General features: G+C 41.6%; 2 protein-coding genes and 1 long non-coding RNA gene across 5 annotated transcripts; 1 reads left to right on the top strand and 2 right to left on the bottom strand.

Annotated features, from left to right (window-relative positions):
* Positions 1 to 299: 299 nt before the first annotated feature.
* cUnh17orf75 (chromosome Un C17orf75 homolog) lies at positions 300 to 8,134 on the bottom strand. Of its 2 annotated transcripts, XM_080775385.1 has the most exons (10): positions 7,843 to 8,134; positions 6,941 to 7,021; positions 6,168 to 6,293; positions 5,467 to 5,595; positions 4,862 to 4,922; positions 4,629 to 4,748; positions 3,854 to 3,918; positions 3,542 to 3,681; positions 2,902 to 3,005; positions 300 to 2,421 (listed from the first exon to the last, which is right to left on the bottom strand). In XM_080775385.1, the coding sequence occupies exons 1-10, from the start codon at positions 7,983 to 7,985 to the stop codon at positions 2,206 to 2,208; spliced, it is 1,185 nt and encodes a 394-aa protein (XP_080631511.1). In that variant the 5' UTR covers positions 7,986 to 8,134; the 3' UTR covers positions 300 to 2,205. The 2 variants fall into 2 exon arrangements, with proteins under 2 accessions (XP_080631511.1, XP_080631512.1); XM_080775386.1 differs by lacking the exon at positions 6,941 to 7,021.
* A 576-nt stretch (positions 8,135 to 8,710) lies between these two features.
* On the top strand, positions 8,711 to 17,221 carry znf207a (zinc finger protein 207, a). Of its 2 annotated transcripts, XM_080775370.1 has the most exons (11): positions 8,711 to 8,839; positions 9,435 to 9,561; positions 10,256 to 10,394; positions 11,102 to 11,299; positions 12,398 to 12,473; positions 12,573 to 12,643; positions 13,478 to 13,638; positions 14,161 to 14,253; positions 14,869 to 15,090; positions 15,404 to 15,530; positions 16,404 to 17,221. In XM_080775370.1, the coding sequence occupies exons 1-11, from the start codon at positions 8,799 to 8,801 to the stop codon at positions 16,565 to 16,567; spliced, it is 1,419 nt and encodes a 472-aa protein (XP_080631496.1). In that variant the 5' UTR covers positions 8,711 to 8,798; the 3' UTR covers positions 16,568 to 17,221. The 2 variants fall into 2 exon arrangements, with proteins under 2 accessions (XP_080631496.1, XP_080631497.1); XM_080775371.1 differs by lacking the exon at positions 14,161 to 14,253.
* Positions 17,222 to 18,784: 1,563 nt separating this feature from the next.
* On the bottom strand, positions 18,785 to 20,138 carry LOC308323613. Its single transcript, XR_013964829.1, has 2 exons — positions 19,701 to 20,138; positions 18,785 to 19,605 (listed from the first exon to the last, which is right to left on the bottom strand). It is a non-coding gene; the product is annotated as an uncharacterized lncRNA (long non-coding RNA).
* Positions 20,139 to 20,317: the final 179 nt, after the last annotated feature.

Raw genomic sequence — 20,317 nt, 5'->3', positions numbered from 1 at the left:
GCGTCACACATACGTAGCAAATCCAGAAGCTTGAAACATGGCTTGTAAAACTGCTACATTTGCTATTTCTTTCATTTGAATCCTGTAAAGTACGTTTTGGACATGATGCTGTATGAGGTTTCCACCCGACAGACAATGTACTTCATGCATTTGCACAATCTGGTATGATTTCAACATCTCATCTTCAACACAAACGGGAATAGATTATAGTCTTTACACTGTAGAGGACATTGGTTGTACACTACAGTACTTCTTATTTCCATAATCTATGGTCAATAAAGAGACTTGACACAGTACAGTTGTCTTTGAGCTTCTATTTACAAGACAGAGAACCAACCAAGTATTAACATATACTGTGCCACACTGTACAGAGCTGAGAAGTGTTACAGGTGCAAGAAGGTCAGTCACAATAGCATATTTATTCACCAACACGTCACTTTTGTTCAGTTAAATAAAAATAAAAATAACCCAACATCAATATTGCTTTATTATGCGTGGCTCAAGTCTAGTTTAAGGAAACATTAAGTGTACTTCGTTATTTATTTTAACCACTCTTCCATGCTTTCAAAAATAGCTGATCTACAAGCTCACAGTCGACGTCGCGACCATAGACTGTAAAAGGTCGCGATGCTGCCACTGTCGAGTTGCAGAACTGCCATTTCCGTGATTTCTGAACATTGAACATGGGGATCCCAGGCTGAAAGTGTGGGACTACTAGACCTCATTCATGCATGGGAAACTGTTCCTTTGACATCTAGTTGAATGATGATAGCAACATCTAACATATAGTAGCTATGATTTACTGAGGATTACCAAAATAGAATAAATCCACTTTCCCCAACTAACAACAACACAGGCAGAACATTAACGGCCCGCTACACCACTATGTTTTGCTGTGTGGCAGATGTAACCTTCCAGCAAATGCTCAGTAACTCGATCCGGAAAATGGTGTCATACAGGCACGAGGATGGAGGATTGGCGTAGTTTGGCTCTCACAAGAGACAACCAGGCTGGTGAGAGATGTGAAGATGATAGTTATATATAGAGCATTATTTTACATCATGACACTTGATGACTTTGAAGACTCAGAACTACACTAGATTCACAACAAAGCATTCCCACGCAAGGATTAAATAGACTCCGGAATATCACTTCATAGACAAAGATAGCAGTTCTCATATGACAAAACTATAGTAGTGCAGGGAATTCATTGAACTACAAGCTGAACGAGCTGTGGAATGAATGTAATGGTTAAAAGTGATTTGTGCAGTCTCTCCCCCCCCCAAAAAAATAAAAGAAAACACGTTTCTCTTTGGAACAGAAAATAATAATAAAAAAAGAACAGCATGAACCTCAATTGAGAAATAAACATCCATAAATGATTTCATGGTGTGTAGAGGTACTGTCTAAAATACTTTTAAACTAAAAAGTAGCAATGGTTATTTTAGATTTTTGGTATAGTGTACATGATTCCAGTTGTGTTCATGTAGAACATGAGTAGAAAGAGGAAGATACCGTACATATCATGTAATGTAGCCATGCAGGAGAGACACAATGGACAACGTGAAAAACACAGTAAGTCAAATTGCTAATTGTTTATACATTGTATTAACTAAAATATTGGCTCCATTTGATAGGCTTGCATATAAACTCATTGGAATTGAATTAGTTTCAGATAGGCATTTAACAATTCACCCAAGTTGGGTCAATTATGTTTTTCCAAATGTCCTATAATATCTAATTATTATTGTCACCTCATCTCACCTGACATTTAATACTAGGCAAGACCTGTGCAGTTGTCTAGAAGTTATTCAATCTAGTATGTCAAAGATACAGTAACGGGAAGATACACATTTGACATGCCTAGATTTGAATTTGTGGATTTAGTGTTTTACAAGATGCCTCCCTAATTTCTAACCTTTCTGTCCGGGAGCCAGGGCAGGAATGTACTGGGGTTTTTTTATCCTTCTAAGAATAAACTTTATATTCACGGTGATGGTCAGGTATCCACCAAACGGCTGGCAGAGTACATACTCTTACTAGTCATTGCCAAACAATTTACAATTTAGGCATTTACCAGACGCTCTTTATCCAGAGCGATTTACATTAAGCCAAAGTGTTGATGATCATATTCTTTTTGGCAGTTTGGCTGGTGTTGGAACTTCTCACAGCCCCAGAGGGGCTCTGTCTGGAAATGAAGGGAAATCATGCCTTGGCCTGGGACTGTTCCCCGAGGAACTCCTCCAGGACAGTGATGATGCTGCAGGCCTCGGGCATGTCGCTGTGCTCATTCCTGGCGTTCTGCAGCAGCACGTCGCCGTTGCCGCAGCCCTGCAGGAACTGGCAGCAGCGGAACAGAGCGTAGTGGCTCATCTCCGCCTGCCGCACGAAGCGCTTCAGGCTGTTCATGTCCTGGATGGCCTGCAGGCGGCGACAACGAGGCATTATGGAGGAGGAAAGGTGGCTAATAAGCCCAAAATATTAGTCTGGTTTACGACAGTATGATATTAGTCTGGCTTATTAGCCAGGCTAGAGGAAAGGACCAGAGAGAAAAGGAGCACAACAGTGGTTCTCAAACTTTTTTTTTAAATTCTATACCGTATTTCAAGGAACCCCACTTTGGTATGCATTTGTCTACAGACCACCATAACTCAGAGAGTATACACATTTCAGATGGTTCCAGATGATTTGTACACACTTACAGACTTGTTAAGGGTCCATTTGGTTTCCGACCTATCAATGATTTAGCTGGGGGGGCCTCTGGAAGCCCCTCTCAAGGACCCCACTTTGAGAACCACCGTTCCACAAGAATGAAAAAGGGAGGGGGACGTGTGAGGGGAACTTTCATCAACATGTTGTACTTTGTGTTGTCGAGTCACATTCAATGTCGCCTACTGTCACCTTGAGTTTGAAGTTTTCCAGGATCTGTCTAAGCAGGAAGGGATTACAACGCTCTGCTCCATTCAGGAACGCCTGGATCCAGTCATCACAGAAACGATTACTGACTGGGGGACGGAAAAACATGTCAAGCTGGGCTCAGACTGCAGCACAATAACAGTCAATTGTGAAGATATTCACTCTCCTATATGCAGACTGGTAGGTGAGTGGTACACAGTCTTCCTATATGCAGACCGGTAGGTGAGTGGTACATAGTCTTTTACAAGATATGTGTATTTCAAAATTGATACAAATCTATCTCATATGCTTGCCGTTGACATGCACCCGGTCCTACTGTATGTAAAAACGTCATTACGTACACCTGACTCGGCCGACTGTGTAACTTTGATATGATCTTGTGCTCCAAAGATTGTAGGCTCATCTCCCAGGATTTTCCTCTCTATTATAACATGTAATCGGTGGAGGCCAACATGGCCCAAACCTGTAGTAGATTAGTGCAGCCTGGACCCAGTTTAACCACTTAAGCCCTATACACTTAGTTGTACGACGAATGACAAGTGACTTTTCACCTATAATATGCCCAACATAGGGATGCCGGATTCAATCATCTTCTAGAATCTAGATTACTCCGTTTACCACCTACCAGTGTTGGAGAATGTGGGTGGACTGGTGGAGCAGTCTATGATCAGGTTAGTGTTTATGTCCTCAGACATGGCCTTGCATAGCGACGCTGTGGTGGTGTCCTGTTGGGAAAGCCCCTGCAAACTGGCTGCTTTCACGAACCTAAACATCCCCCAAACAGAACACAAGGCATTTTACAACAGCACACACCCACATCTAGTAAGTCGATTACATGCTAGCTATATAATGTGGTGGTAGCGGGAGCTATACACAGCACAGCAGGGCGCTGTTTTAGCCATGTGATTTCTTTGTTGTGTTGGTCAAACTAACTCACCTGGCTACGTCAGCCTTTGTCTTCTCATCTGAATTGACAACCTCCACAAGAACGTGACTCAGAGCCTGTACACAAGAAGCTTAGGGATTACAAATGTATCCTTTCCTGGCATCGTCGTCTTTTTGTCATTTTGATGTCTTGAACATGAACAGCAGTATGATCATTAACCACAGCAATCTATCAATGCATGGATATGTTACATTCCACAGTAAACACATATTTATTTGTCTTGTGATGACATGATTATATAGATGGGTAACATAATGCCGCAGGTTCCTGTTTTTCCGTTTATTACTTAGGCCTACTCAATGATTTGGTTTGTCAAGCCAAACAGTGAAACACACAAGTAGACTGAGTGCTTGCTATGTACCGTTGTTGCACGTGAGGACCAATTGCTGTGTAGAGTTACACACATGAAAACTAAGAACAGGTTTGCACAATTCATTTGTAGTTTTCACGGTTCCCCAGGGAGCAAGTAAATGAGAGTAAAACTCTGATCATCACATAACCCATTTTTGGGCGGGAACCCCTTTTGGTGTTGGCATTATGTCATGCTTTAGCTATTTAAAAAAAAAGCTGATCTACAAGCTCATAGCGCGCCACTCTATTTTTAAATAGCTACAATGCTACAAAAAAATCGACTCACATAGAAACATAGCTTTTTCAGAAAACTGTCATTTTCAAACAGACATTTTTAGAATCTGATCTCAGGTCAGAATGGGTTTAAATAATCTTGAACCTTGAGAGATATATTCTGCAGCGAGAGGTGACTCACGGCATGCAGCAGGAAGCTGATGCTCCCCTGGACCAGCAGCACCACACGATGGACGTGCATCACCGACTCCTCGTACCAGCGGCTCAGATAGGGACGCACCTCCGTCTCCAGGTTCTGTAGCTGATGATGCAGACGGAAGGAAGGGCGTCAAGTCATTGGGTTACGTCGTCCACGACAGGACAGAGAGTTGTTATGAAAACATAAAACACAGGTTCGCTATTCGCTTACTGTACCTCTGGAGTTTGTAAACTGCTCTGCAGGCCTTGCACGTATTTGTCGAGCTCTAGTCGGAATGTGACGACAGTCAAGGAACTCGGAAGGGTTGCTTGTTCATGAATGCAATATTAGTTATACATATGTAATCAAATCTCCAAAAATAAAAAGGAGCGGAGAAGCAGCGGAGATGGTTTTTTGGGGGGCTGCAATAGGTTTGCTTATGTTGGTGATGTCTGTAAAACTTGAGTAAAACCGATGTTTTCCAAATAGAATAGTTTTTATATTTACAAATCAAAGTCTTTAAAATAACCATTCTGGTAAACTGACATGTGTAGTCCATCGACTGCGATTCACGTTATACTTGACCTAATTTCTCAATTCCTTAATCTTACAGAGACTTGCTTGAGGTAGGAATTCCGACAGTATTGTTGCATTTTAAAGCACAGACTCATTTGAAATCTAGCCTAAAAAAAAGTCCCTGGAGAAAATATGTATTTCAAATTTTAAATTCAAATTTCTGTGATTTATTACCAATTGACTCCATTATTTTGTAATGTACTGCATTTGGAGAAATGTTTATGTCATGTCAACTTTATGTACAGTATAACACAGCAAAGGATATAAGTTGAGTCCCTTTTCAGAGCCACCCATGAAGCAGATGACGTATCCATTTCCATCAGCATCGGGCTGATCCGGGGACCTCTCCTGCTCTAGAAGACAGCAGTAACATCCGACTGCCTGCTCCGGGACACTGGGAAGAATTAAACGGCAATAGAGGGTATGCGCATGCATAAAGTGAGTGGCAAAGTCAGTTTAACGTTGTTTAATGCAATCAGATAGGACTTTTCCGTTTGGATGTATGGGCTGTCAAGGCCAGAAAGTAGTTTTTTGCCAATCAGTAGGCGTCATACCCGCATTACTTCCGGGTATGATGATGATGTCACGCGCATACCCTCTATTAGAGTTGTGTCGTTAAAGGTAGAGTAAGTTATATTTATTATTTCTTTGTTAAAAATGAGTGTTAAATAGCTCTATATTCTGATCCTTGCTTTAGTGTTTGGACGGTAACAGGGGTCTTCCCATTTCTCCTGCGCTGAAGTAAACACTACATTTTCAGATCAGGGTACCAATTTTGTCCAATCAGGAGAGAGAACTCATACAGGATACAGGATAAACAACTTGGAATCGGTAGTGATGAAACAAACAAACAAAAGGGAACAAACTAAATTGGAAATGGAACACTATAACATTAGTTTCATTCAAGTAGCATGTTTAATGTAATGGAGGATGCAAAATGTTGTTCAGTGAGAATCTCATTATCACCTGAGTTCCACAGTGGCGATGTTGCCCATTCCCCCCAGCAGGGCTCCTTTACTCAGCCTCCTGGAGATGTAGCTGCGTAGCTCCGGCTCTGCCTCCGCTGGCAGGCTGCTGTCCACTAAGGTCAGGCTGTGGACAGGGACAGAGGAGGTGGTTAACATGGATATTATATGCGGCCAGCCAGTGAGAGGTGAGGAGGAAGCTTGCAGCCAGTCAGATCAATGGAGCGCAGATGGAGGAAGCTGATGGTCAAGTCCACAACATAAGAGTTACATCACATTTTTCTTTGCCCAACCGAGTCACACAGCACAGCCTTTCGTGGTGCTTCTAATGACTGGCATGTTTTCTATTTCCCATAATTTATGCTCCTAACAAAAATAGCCAATCTACAACGCATTGCATCCACCACACAGTTTGAAGATCAGCTACTGTAATTGTAAGTATTGCCTCGATTCCATGTGTCTACCAGCATAATCCAAAGGTTTTCCCATCTCCTCAACCGGAGTAGTCAATTGAAAATATAAAAAAATGCTAAAAGGATTAAGGACTGTGTAACTCGGTATTGTAGAAATGTCTGCAGAGTGATGATAAATCAAAGCACAATCAGGAAAAGGAAACGACATTTGATTCCATGATGTTGATTGGATGATCCCTGTGGCGGTTCCCCCAGCCTGGTAGATATATCAAATGCACACAACACTTAAAGCCACAGAATCACAAACCACTGAAAGCGAGAGCGAGGTCGGCGGGAAGGACCCATGGTTCACCATGGTTACCTAAAGTCCTCCTGACTGGTCGTGGAGTCTGCTCGTCTCTGGTTCCATGACGATGACGCACTGTCTCCAGATGCCTCAGATCTAAGACAGTTGACAGTTCACTCTTCATTTGGTGGGTTATTTATGGCAGGGCGTTCTCAACCTTTTCCAATGTCAAATTAATATAGGATCTAGATGTCACTCTCAATAGAAGAGCAGGGAGACCAAATACAACCACCCCAATTGTATACAAGTTAAATTGCATTAACAAAACATACCCTACCATACAAATTGGACATCACATTTTATGCACTAAAGAAACTAACAATACAGCTTTTAAATGATAATTGTTTGGCTCTGGTCCAGAAAGTCTCATATTTTGTCAATTGAAACTGTTGTCAGCTTTGTGAACATACAAACAAGTTAACAACCACAAACTAGAAGACTGGTAGTTATGAGATGCAGGGCTGCTGCTGTGTGTGTGTGTGTGTGTGTGTGTGTTCTGCAGAAAGAGACAAGATGCATTTGTTATGTAAACAAAAAAAGCATATTAAGTCTATTTGACAGGCGTGCACATGTAAAAACACTAACTACATTAGGTCATATCCCAATGCATTCAAGTGCATTGCAATACAAGCATCATCAGCTCAATAATAATCCTTCAACCATCCTTTTCTTTTCGCAGATAAGTAAGCCTGGGACCATCAACCATCCAGTTCACAGTTATTGTACAACTAGCATGTACATACATCTCACACACACACACACACACACACACACACACACACACACACACACACACACACACACACACACCAATTAATCAACAGTTTAATAGCTGTCAATACTCTTAGTAGTCTTAACATGTTATATCATGAAGAACAGGACAAAAGCTGTCCGTGTGGGGGGATATGAGCTGTTACCTGGTGCCTTGATAAAGATATATGGTGTAGTAGCAATTCAGTTGGATCTTCTGGTTGTACGACGCAATGTCTTCACTGTCAAAGTCGTCCTTTTCTTCCACGTCAATGGAGTCTTGGAAGGACGAGGTCTGGGAGGTAAACATCTTTACTGGCTGGCAGCTGTTAGTGTTTTAAAGCCCACAGATGACAGCAGACGCACTACTAGAGTATAGTTTATCTTATCGCTGACTGAGTCACTGACTGAAAGAGTAGATGCATAGCACATGTGGACGGACGTAAACACACTGCGCAAACGTTGATGAATGATCTGTTGACGATTTGAAGATCGAGTATTTTGCACGCATGCGCACCGGTGCTCTCTCTGTCGGAATGTACGCGTGTAAAAAATGCCCGATTAGTAAATAATCTCGTCAAACGTTGGTTCCTGGTTCCGGATACAAATGGTTTTCATCAGGTTTTAATCAATGGAAATGTTTAATTATGATAATTGTAGTGGGCAGACAGTTTGAATAGGATGTTTTGTAAACACGTATTTGCTGACTATATTCAGTGTATATGTTTTGAAACTATATAGTGAACAATCAGAATTAATTACAAAGGAAACGTAATGTTCAAGTTTACATTCCAATGCAGCCTGAGCCTAAATTGCACCGTTTATAATGTGAAATGCTGCACTCATATAAATAGGCCTATTATATTATATTCAAACTGTTTCTATCGGACTATACAGTAGTACTATTGTAAATATATAAGATGGCGACATCAATAAAGCTATACAATATAAGGGGAGAAAAAAACAACAAAACAAAAAGCGTCCGCAAAGACTTGTGGGATGAGGTTTGTTCATAGGGGTTTGCTGTGGTTTGCTGAGCAGCTGACGCCATCTTGAGTTCAGTTGGGTTGTTGTTTGTGTTGTTACAGCTGATGGTGGGTTGACAGGATCATAGCGGACGGACATGGGAAGAAAGAAGAAAAAGCAAATGAAGCCATGGTGCTGGTATCCTTTTAAATGCTCCCCTGGAATGGGGTTTTAATTATCAGGTCAACGTGGTTTGCTCTGTGTGGTAGATTATTAGCCCTGGCTATTACTGTAGGTAGCAGAGAGTCGGGCTCAGTCAGCAGACACCCTATGTTTAGCTTAGCTGTGGTGGTTACTGGTTAGTACTGTTAGCCAAGTGCAGTAGTTTAGCCTGAGCTTCGATCTCCTAGTGGTCCAGACTCCAGAGTCAGAGGGCCAATATGACGGCCATTATGTCCAGATGTAGTGCACTATGTCTGGGTATTGGTAAAGCAGAGAAGCTCCATCTATACTCTAGTCTCTTTAATTGTGATCCAGATTCCAGGGGGTCAGTATTGCTGAATAAATGCTGTGCACTGTGGTTGGGCTGGCCTGGCACTGCCTCTGATTTCTTAATAAATACATTAATGAATACATACATAAATAAAAAGGTCACAACAAATTGTACTTTTTGTGTGTGATACCCATGCAGTGTCTTTTTTGACATTGCATTTACACAACAAGCACGGCGTGTATCATGGGGCATGCTATTGTCAAACAGTAATAAACCGTGTTCCCTAAACTATGGCATCAGGTATTGCAACAGGGACTTCGACGATGAAAAGATTCTCATACAGCATCAGAAAGCCAAACACTTCAAATGTCATATCTGTCACAAAAAACTGTATACAGGGCCCGGTTTGGCCATCCACTGCATGCAGGTGAGTCCATTTGAGACCATGAAACGACGTCTCAGTGGTCAGCTTCAGTTGATTGATCATACTAAAAGCCTGACTTACTGTATATGTGTAGTGTCATGCCTGAATTTGAACAGCCACCATAAAAAATATTTAAAAGTCAGGACATAATGTCTCTCTCAGCAGGATTTGGGAAAATATGTCCATGCATTTATAGTAGACTTGCCGAGCCTACTGTAATGGTTGTACTGCTTATACACTACAGATTTCCCTAAACAAATCAACTGCTGCGCTCTCTACAGCTGTAGTTGATTCACAATGCTGCTGGAGTGGAGTCCACTAATACCCAAGTCGATCCTATGATTAAATCCACTTGTCCAATCTTTACTCTGCCCCCCTTCTGTCAAAGGATACAAATAAAAGTATATTACTGGTCTATAAAGCCCTGAACGGACCAAAACATTTCTGATCTTGTGCTACATTATGGCATTATGGTTATGTTAAGTTATTCTGTATTGCCGTTTTAACGTACTTTTCCTTAGATTTTCTTCTTATAACTCGTTAATGAATAATAACTATGTTTAATGTTTTCAACCAGCATTTTATAATGTGTCTTGCTGCTCTTGAAGCACTTTGTATTGCCTTGTTGAAATGTTCTATACAAATAAATGTAACTTGACTAAACTCGTCCACCCGATCCCATTATATATATTTTTAGGTTCATAAAGAGACCATTGATGGAGTTCCCAATGCAATACCTGGGAGAACAGACATTGAATTGGAAATATATGGCATGGAAGGGATTCCAGAGAAAGACATGGAGGAAAGAAGAAGAGTACTTGAACAGAAAACCCAAGGTATTAACTCATCCATTTTTTTTTTTTTTTTTTGGTCCAATGTTATACCCGTCTGAAAAAGACGATAAAGACGTCGTTGGCGCTTTGGGAGTTGCTAAAAAAGCAGTCAATTAAGTCGTTGGCAGACATTCAATGTCAGCGGTTTGTTTTTACGTCCCCTGGAGACCCCTGTCCAGGACAGGCTTCAGACGTGGTTGCTCAGGAGACTTGGCTCAGATCGGAAACCCATTTGATTTTGCGTTACAATGTAGTACAGTACAATGTCTAATCAACAGTGTCATTAGGGCTGTCACGATTACAAATGTACGAAGTAAGCTTGTAGATCAGCATTGTAGTGACATGTAAGCTTGAACACTTTTCAACATGGAGATGGTTATGACAACGTAATTGCAATTATCATATAATTACGATTAGACAATTATATATAATTGTATAATTGTGACAGGCCTTCTTACTTGTCTTTACTGGTCTTTGTTTGTTTGAGTGATGGCTGATGGATAATATGATATGATTATAAAGTGAGAATACCTTTCTCCAACATGGTCCCTGATCTTTAAAAATGCAGGACAGAACATCCATTACAACCTATCCCACACAAACACACACAATTAGTCCAAAGACACCAGTTGTATGAAAAAAAAGCATAAAACGTGTCCTCGTATGTTTTAATCACAATCAATATGCCCTTTTGCTCCATTCAATACCAGAGTCCCAGAAAAAGAAGCTGAACCAGGATGACTCTGACGACTATGACGAGGACGATGAGCCTGGACCCTCCTTCCAGCAGCCTGCTGCTGCTGCCGCCCAGCAGCCCCAGGCAGGCTTCCTCTCTCCCATGACCCAGCCTGGCATCATGCCTCCCCCTGGGGCTGGAGCACCGGGGATGCCACCAGGCACCTACTCGGGTAAAGGCCTATTCATAGTCTGGATTTTCGGTGGTAAGGTGACCACCGCTCTGGTGGTGAGCTGACCACCGGAGCTGAAATAACGTTGAGCGGTGGTGAGTAAAAACAGAGGGCTGGAGCGGTGGCGGTGGTTTGCTCTTCACCGCGGCTCGTGACGTCATGTTGTAGTTCGGTGGTCACCCCACCACCGAAAATCCAGACTATGTATGAGCCTTAAGTGTCCACCCCCCTTCCTCCCTCATCTAGACTGAGTGACCCCTGCATGCCACCTGCTTCTAAATCGCACATAATGCAGGAGGCAGCAGGACATTGCATTATTGAAAACGAGCACTTCCAAACTCTGTGCACAGAATCCTTGCACGGAATGTATTGACAGAAAGTAGCTGTCTACGGTACATGTCTACGGTGGATTTTTATTAAACAAAAACCTTGCCGATATAAAGAGGATAATTCAAGCTTTCCGTACAGGTGCAATGTTGGTGAGTTTAATGTTGTTTAATACAATCAGATAGGACTTTTCTGTTTGGATGTATGGGCTGTCAAGCCACTCAGTCAGTAGGCGTTCCAGCATCATTTCCGATTATGTCACGCGCATAGCCTCTATAGTCTTTTAACCTGAATCTAATCTAATTATTCAGTTAGTACCGACGATTGATGGTGATCGATTGACGATCGGCAATGACGCGTTCTGATTTGGGCAAGTAATGCCACCCAAAAAGTCTTGTTTTCTAATCTAGCCTGCTCCTTTTGGAATGCTGCATGTCTTGTCTAATCAAAATGACTGCAAGACAGACATCACTGTATTGTGCTAGTTTTTTATGTTAGATTTGATTGTAGACTTCCCTTCCAAATTCGTCAATTTAGCACATCTCTCGCTAACTATTGAATATTTCAAATTGGCAGAATTGTATCTACAAAGCACATTTATAAGCTGACAGTTGTAGATGTTCGAACAGATAGCTCACTTTCTTATAGACGACACATTTGACGTTTACATCATTCACTCATGTCATATTTTGTGTATGCAATACCTTTGTGTTTGAGACCATATCCCTGGTGTATCACTTTGTGAAATCTTTCTTTCATCTTTTTATGTAGGGATGCCACCAATGATGCCAGGCGTGCCACCTATGATGCCCGGGATGCCCCTTGGAATGCCAGGAATGCCACCAGGGTGAGGGATTTGTATTTCTTCTCGTCTTATTGCTGGCCATTTTAGTCACTAGTACTGTGTCTTGTCTATAAAGATATATTTGTCTTTCTCTGTATTTAGTATGATGCCAATGGGAGGAATGATGCCTCCAGGGCCAGGGATGCCCCCCATGATGCCAGGCATGCCACTGGGTATGGTTACACACCGCAAACCATCATGACTCAGTAGCACATACAGATGTCTAAAGCCCTAACCACACCAAAGGGTCAACCATGCACCTCCTTGGGTCCAAACGGTTGCAAGGAGTTAACGCTAAAACCGCCTCGACCCTTTGGTGTGGTTTGGGCCATTGAATTCCATGCGTTGAATCACTAGGGTCAACGTGCAACAAGACATATCACACCACAGGGACAACACTAAAAACGTCTTGACCCTTTGGTGTGGTTAGGGCTTAAGACCCCCAGATATGGAACTGTTCAAAGTCTGTTTTTGTTTTTGTTGTTGTTGTACATCTGTGTCGTAGTGTGACATGATCTAATATGCAGTGGTTTAAAGTAAGTACATTTACTCAAGTAGTGTATGAGGTAATTTTGAGGTATGTTTACTGTAACTGGAATATTTCCAGTTTTCAGTACATTTACTTTTACACTACATCTCAGAGGCAAATATTGTAATTCTACTCCACTGCAATTATTTGAAAAACTTAACTTACTACTAGTAACTTTTGTAGATTTGGATTATTATTACAAAACATGCATTAACCACTCATACGTTGTATACATTTCAGCCATTTGAAAATAGACGATCTACAAGCTTGCAGATTTTTATGCAATTTATACATTTGAAAGCTTGTGAAATGGGGCATTCTGCAATAATGAGTACTTTCTACTTTTCGTACTTTATGTACATCTTTATACCAATAGCTTGTTTGTTTATATACCAATAGTCAATTTTGAATTCCGGACAAAAACATGTGAATACTTGTTCCACCACTGCTAATGTGTCCTTCCGTTCCGTCTTCGCAGGCATGCCACCACCGGTGGGGCACCGTCCAGGTCTGGGCCACATGGGCCAGGGCCCGCCTGCGGCAGGACTAAGCATGCTGACTAGACCCACTATGCCCGCAGCCACTGCCCCCTCAACCCAGCCTGCCGTCGCTAAGCCTCTGTTCCCCAGTGCTGGACAGGTAACCTTTCGGCTCTCCGAAATCTATATCTAGGTCCACACCTTAGTATCGCGTGGCCAGACTGTTGTCTCCCACAATTGTCGAATGTTTCCGAGCACGGAAGTAAAATATAGAGTGGATGTGAAGCCTATACTCCACACGTCCGTTTCGTCTTCACACATTTGTCCTAATATGAATCAAATCGTCTTAAGCGTTATTTGGTTGCTGCTTAGCATGGTGGAAATTAAAAAAAATTCAATGTAAAGATATTTTTGAATATATTTTCGTGAACGGAAATGACGATTCCGGACTCTATATAGCATTCGGAGATTGTGGAATAGTTGTCTGGCTATTGCGAGACAGGTCCCTCCCCTAATCTCCAGCCTTCTGACGGGAAAGAATATCTCTACTGTTCTAATCTACATGCTATTAGATATAATAGGCTGATCGAAAAGGGAACAGTACCACGTAAACGAGTGACATTTTGTTATCACTGCAGTATATTTCACTATTCCTATTCTTTACTCTTTTCCTGTGCCACAGATCGAGAGTCGGGTTACAACAAGCACAAGTGCAGGCTCGTCGAGTGCGGACTCTCAGTCCACCTCCTCTAATGTGTTCCCTAGCACGCCACAAGTACGCCACTGTCTGCCTGCCCCGCTCTCTGACAAAATACAGCTTCACAATGGGCATGCACCCAATTGGATATAGTTTGCTTATAGATAAGTAGTGCGGATAATTTATTTTTTATATTTATTTTAATGGAGGCTTTTTTGTTTAATTGCTTTTGTTTGTTTGTTTATTGCAGTAGTGGCCTGCAAACGGTTTCATGGTTTGATTATTATGCCATTGTTTGCTTTTTTTTCTTTTTTTTTTTTACTACAAATCTGCACCGAACCCCACATACGGGCCCTTGATAAATCCGCTATCGTGAGATTTGCAAAATGCGCAAGTACATTTCTCAATTGGTACAGGACATCACAGCATGCATTTTTCAGAGTACCGGTACTCATTTTCTTTTGCATACTTTTCTGAAGTTGTTCACTGTGTGTGGTGGTGATAAACATGCTGTTGTAGGTCTATTACTAACAACATGGTGTTGACAATTGACATCACTTCCACACGGTCATGGGAGTAACCTTAAAGTATGATTTATTTTCTTTAGGACAAATGTTTTACTCCTCCTGTAAATGCTGTCTTCTTTTTTAACCATTCCTTCTTTCCTTTCAAAAATGTTTTCTCGATCAACAGACAGTGTCGGGATCACCACACCCCACCACCTCCACAGCCCCCGACTCCTCCAAGCCCACATTCCCAGCCTACACCCAGGCCACTGCCTCGGTGGCCGCCAGCCCCAGCACTGGCAGCAGCACAGTGTCCAAGCCTCCCTCCACCGTGACCAGTAAGCCTGCAACACTTACCACCACCAGTGCAACCAGTAAGTTGATCCACCCCGATGAGGATATCTCGCTGGTAAGTGTCCCTGCTCTTACAGTCTCCTTTTCTAGCTGTTTTTGTTTAGTACAGTAAGTGTGTCTAATGTCTATCCATAACATAGTCCGTAACTGTCAGCAATGTTCGGTTAAATCAAGTTAAAAGTCAAGTTAAAAGTAGATTTCTATGGCTGTTTGATCACATTATGCCGTAGCATTCAACAACATCTTTCTTGACTCATCTGTATTGACTTTTTTTTTGGTTTATTTTGTGACCCTGTTGTTTACATTGTGTCAGTGTGTAATCGGTTGTCGTCTTTGCTGTGTTTCGTGTGTTTGTGTGTGCGCTGTAGGAAGAGCTGCGGGCTCAGTTGCCTAGGTACCAGCGTGACCTCTCTCGCCAAGGCCAACCCACCCCTGCCCCGCCCCCAGTGGCCATGATGACTCCTCAGCAGCCTGGCTTGAGGCATCCGATACCTGGTATCTATGGATATGGCGTGTGTGCATTTCTGCAATTGTCATGACCTGACAAACCAGAATTAGTTATCTGACGGACACTTTGACGGATTCATTAACCTATAACACTTTTAGTGCCGGAAGTGCATCAAAATAGGAGCTCTGGGGTGCCGGAGTTGTCTGATCGCTTTTACTCTGAAAGCCATGAACCGGAAACACTTTCCTAAAAAAGTTGACTTTACAGAGTTGACCTAACATCCCGATCATTTTAATTTATACGATATATTATCCAAAAAGCGTTCTTATTTTGGGGGAGAGACGGATGAGGAGCAGAAATGAAGCGCCAGCATATCGATCCATTCATCACCACGGAGAGCGCCCTGGATTAGGAGATACGAGTCATTCTTTCCGCAGCGCTAACATGCGAGTCAATGACAAGCTAATAATTGCACAGAGCGTTAGCATACGGCAAGCGAAAAGCGAAATGACAAAAAAGAAAATAGGAAAAATTCTGAATATTCTTATCTCGCCCCGTATCATTGAGGATGCGCTATGACGTACAGACACGTTCAAGGCAGATTGCGAAAATGAGCGAACGGGAAAGTATTTCAGCAGAGAAAACGAGTATCAATTAGATTAGCTATTAATTGCATTTCGTGACCATTGTTCATTGCGCAGACTGTATCGTATTGTTTTCTCTGACCTGTGAAGCACTTTGGTACGATGAGAGTCATTTTTAAATGTGCTATACAAATAAAATGTATTTGATTTGATCAACTGTAAACATAAACATGAAAGTTACCACCCTTAAACTAGAGTCATTCATCTTTTAACGCTCTAGATCTGATTATGAGAAAATAAATCACTAACAGTCATCCAATCCTTGTGTCGTCTCAGGTCAGTATGGCGGTCCGCCCCAGGGGATGCCAGGCTACATGCCAGGAGGTATGCCTCCATACGGACAAGGTCTCCCAATGGTTCCCCCGGGGTACCAAGGAGCTCCCCCACGGCCACCCATGGGCATGAGACCCCCTGTTATGTCTCCAGGAGGCCGCTACTGAAGCCTGGCCTACTGTCTTCTATAGGTTTGGACACTCAACCCTTTTCTAACGTCCTCGACTAGATAGTAGACAAGCCAGTATTGTAACATAGAGCAATGTACTGTACATTGTACTTGTCGCTATGAGGAAGAGACACTGAATGCACAGCAAAGAGAAGTGATCTATAAAAGGTATCACACAGCGCATGGGGGGTAAAAAATGTATTTACACTGTACCTAATCAAGCCTATGAACTGTTGTGTAAACCATCTTTGTCTTGTGGCTGTTGTTTTTTTTTGTCCTTCTCATGTTTCATTTAGGTGTGTAGAAGTGTAATAGATATGGTTCGTAGTGTTGTGAAGGCGCTGGAGTTACATGAGCTGTACCCACCTTTTACCAAGGCAAGTTTTCATACTACATTACCGTTCTAAAGAAAAGCAGTGAGGCCTTCACAGCACATTTAGGTGCTGTTGGACTTTGTGTCCCCAACTTTGTTTGGTGAGGGCTTCAGATTGTTGTATTCACTGTTTTCTTTTGGTAATGCTGTGCTCACTGGCATTTTCTTTAGGCTACACTACTCGTAATGCTAAGTGTATGCATCGCACACAGTTACCATATGAATTGGTTCATGTACTGCTGTAAAACTGTATTGTAATAAAACATCCTGAAACCCTAAGACTCTTCTTTACGGGACATTAGCGGGGAAAGACGCATCACAGCAGGTTTGTACTCCAAAAGATTTTGTTCTGTCCAGAATCCAGAAGTTTAAGTTGTGTCGTTGTTTCTAGCCTCTTTAATTAACTTGTGCAGTAAGTTTTTATTTTGCTTTTGATTACATGCATGACATAAATTAACCGCTTTATTGCATTATATGTTTTAATTACCCACTCAAGCCCCTATATTCATCGTATTACCAATAGCGATATAAAATATCAAATCTATAGCTCGCAGCGCGGTGTGAGCTTATAGATCTGCCATCTTTGAAAGTGTTGAATTCCCAGTATTTGGGGGAAATCTTTGACCGTTTCTGCCCGCCACCTATATTGACATTTCCCAAAATTGGGACGGCAGGCTAAAAGTGGTTAATTAATGCTGGTCTTTATTCTTGAATGTATAATATGCTGTCTGATCTGTAGTGTATTGGCCTTTAGACAAAGTCAGTGCATTGTATATGTACTGTAGCTGCAGTATGGGTGCCAGTGGCCGTGGTGCTAAAACCCAGATTTCTCTTCTCCCTGTAGCGATGCCATGGGGGGACTGGCTGAGGCCGTGTCTCAGTGTATAGCCCTGTGTGTCAGCCCGAGGCAAGTCTCTCACATTTCTCTGTCTTCTCATTCATTACCAGCAGGGGCCCTCACAGCGTACGTACGCTGTTGGACTGTCAACGTCCCCAAACTTGTAGCAAGTTTGGTGAAGGCCCTTGTTTGTTTTTGTTTGTTGGCGTTTAGGTACCATTTTTCCTCAGGCATGTTAGCTTACGTAAGACCTACTTTTACCTGTGATGCTTCCATATGCCATTGGAAAATATTCTGTGATGGACAGCGAGATTAATCTGTACCTAAAGTAACAATGTCATACAGTTTAGACATTAATCACGCCTATAGTAGTCACTTCAATTTGGAACTTGTAATTTTCTTCAGAAATGTCACACAATTGCCACATTCAGCTCAACCTCAAAAGCCTGTCACCTACAGCCAGGAATGCATTGAATGTTTTCTTATTTCTATTAATTATTTAATTTTTTTTGTGTGCAAATTGATACGTCATACCTTTGCAAAATGGTTTCTGCCACTTAATCCTGTTTGTTTTCATCAGCTTTCCTCACTTGATCATTTGACTTTTACTACTTAAATGAAGGAGAAACCCTGCCAGTAACAGGTTAGTTACAGCTGTAAGTACCACTGCTAGAAAATAGATTTGTCTTTTGGTTTTGTTTTGTTTTTATTGTGTGTGCACACAAGATCTTATGCAACAATCCCATAGTGGGTTGTTGTGGACAACGTTTGATTTTTGGGCGGATAACGGTCGCCTGGTGCCAATATTTAGTTTACATTTGACAATGTAAGAGTAACCAAGCCATTCAGTGCTTTGGATTAATATATTACATGCAAAATCTTCATAGGTAAGTAGTAAGTACTGGCTTTGCAAGTTTGCATCAGCTAATGGCCCCTACACACTGTAGGAGTTTTAAAGTTGTCGGCGAGTCATCAGATCGTTATGTATTTCATGCAGGAGTCTTTTTATTTTTAAATCGTCTGTCATTATATCGTTGTGGCTTTCACATTAAACGATTGGTCGCAGACTAGGCATCACACACTGCAATAGTTCACCAAGATGCAATCCAGACCTGATATTCATTTGTTTTTATTTTATTCATTTTACGCACTTTTTAACAGCAACATTGGGCTAATATGGCTACCATGTACGATACAGGACAGGGATTTACCCAAGGAATAAAGGTTATATATTATCATCTATCGATACAGTCGACACGACAGACAGACAGACAGCAGTGCTGTGAGCAGCGAGCACAGTCCTGTGCTGTCATTGGCTGTAATACAGAACTTCTCTGGACGCGATCACAACCCCATTCATACTGTACGATGTCCAGTCGGCGACAGAGACAAATATCAACCCTGCTTGATATTCAGAAACGCTCGGGAAGGCGAGCGCTTTTATCGGCACTATATCTTCTCGCAGAGCCTTTCACACACGGCGAGCAAAACCTCGGTGATCAATGCCCGATCTTGCGTCAGATCGGAGGTTTTGTCGACCAAAAATGGTCCCCGACAGCATAATCGGAGAAAATATCGTGCAGTGTGTACGAGCCATTAGTCTCACCTATTCTATACCTTAACGTCTCTGTATAACAAAATGTCAAACCAATATTACACTATTGTTGGATTTTGTTAACCTTGATGTACTGTGTCGTATGAAAATGCCACTATATCATGACATTAACACTGTCTATTTCTTGTAATCATTTCATATTCTGTCTCAGTCAGGACCTGACTTGTATGGTAAAATTCAAGGAAAAACATCAAATATATGGAATTTGCACTGCAGGTGCTACAGATGATCTGTGTCATTTTAGATGTTTGCGTCTATTAAAAAATTGCAGATATACAAGCTCACAGCGTGTGACTTTGTGCCACTCTGGGATCATGTACATCTGCAGTTTTGGAACATTTTTGAAAAATCTTGAAAGTGTTGCATTACGAAAAAGTTTGAGAACTGATTTAGAAGGCCTCAGGTAGAAACGGCCTCAGGTCTTAATGGGTAATAAAGGACAGCAAGTAGATTTGAGGATTACTGCTTACATTTGTTCTCCATTGGATGATGTTGGTGATGTATGCCACCATGTCTGGATCCTCACTGTAATCTATTAATAAACCACAAACCGTATATAAACTCTGGTGTGACTCTGTTACACTTCTCACCACATTGTATTGTGAATGTATTGGAAGGCAATGTTTATCAATGCAATATGTGTTTATCTTCTGAATAAGTAGAGTCAATGCTCAGTTGTCTGTGTTCTCCTAAATTAAAATTAAAACAATAAAAAGCCAAGCGAGCAGGATTTGGATCTCTGTATTAACAGTCCATTCTATCTTCGAATAGGTCATATCATTTAGATTTTTGATTTATCATATATTGCCTTCAATATTTTGAAAGCCACGTGATTGTTTGCTTAGATATGTTTAATTTTTAATTTTATTCTTTATATGATTCACTATGTATACCTTACCACAAAACTGTTTCAACATTGCTT

The sequence above is a fragment of the Protomyctophum bolini genome (assembly GCF_963924005.1).
Source record: "Protomyctophum bolini genome assembly, chromosome: 11".
In the NCBI taxonomy this organism is placed as follows: domain Eukaryota; kingdom Metazoa; phylum Chordata; class Actinopteri; order Myctophiformes; family Myctophidae; genus Protomyctophum; species Protomyctophum bolini.
The sequence above is the reverse complement of the archived record's forward strand: the minus strand, read 5'-3'. Positions and strand labels throughout refer to the sequence as shown.

What these genes read in the sequence shown, in the direction of transcription:
- cUnh17orf75 (XM_080775385.1), bottom strand. Translation starts at nt 7,985, where the DNA reads ATGTTTACCTCCCAGACCTCGTCCTTCCAAGACTCCATTGACGTGGAA. An exon ending in ACCAGTCAGGAGGACTTTAG is followed by an intron (nt 6,294 to 6,940) that starts GTAACCATGGTG and finishes CCCTGTCCACAG; the next exon opens with CCTGACCTTAGTGGACAGCA. An exon ending in ATCGCCACTGTGGAACTCAG is followed by an intron (nt 5,596 to 6,167) that starts GTGATAATGAGA and finishes AATTCTTCCCAG; the next exon opens with TGTCCCGGAGCAGGCAGTCG.
- znf207a (XM_080775370.1), top strand. Translation starts at nt 8,799, where the DNA reads ATGGGAAGAAAGAAGAAAAAGCAAATGAAGCCATGGTGCTG. An exon ending in ACTTGAACAGAAAACCCAAG is followed by an intron (nt 10,395 to 11,101) that starts GTATTAACTCAT and finishes ATTCAATACCAG; the next exon opens with AGTCCCAGAAAAAGAAGCTG. An exon ending in CCGATGAGGATATCTCGCTG is followed by an intron (nt 15,091 to 15,403) that starts GTAAGTGTCCCT and finishes TGTGCGCTGTAG; the next exon opens with GAAGAGCTGCGGGCTCAGTT.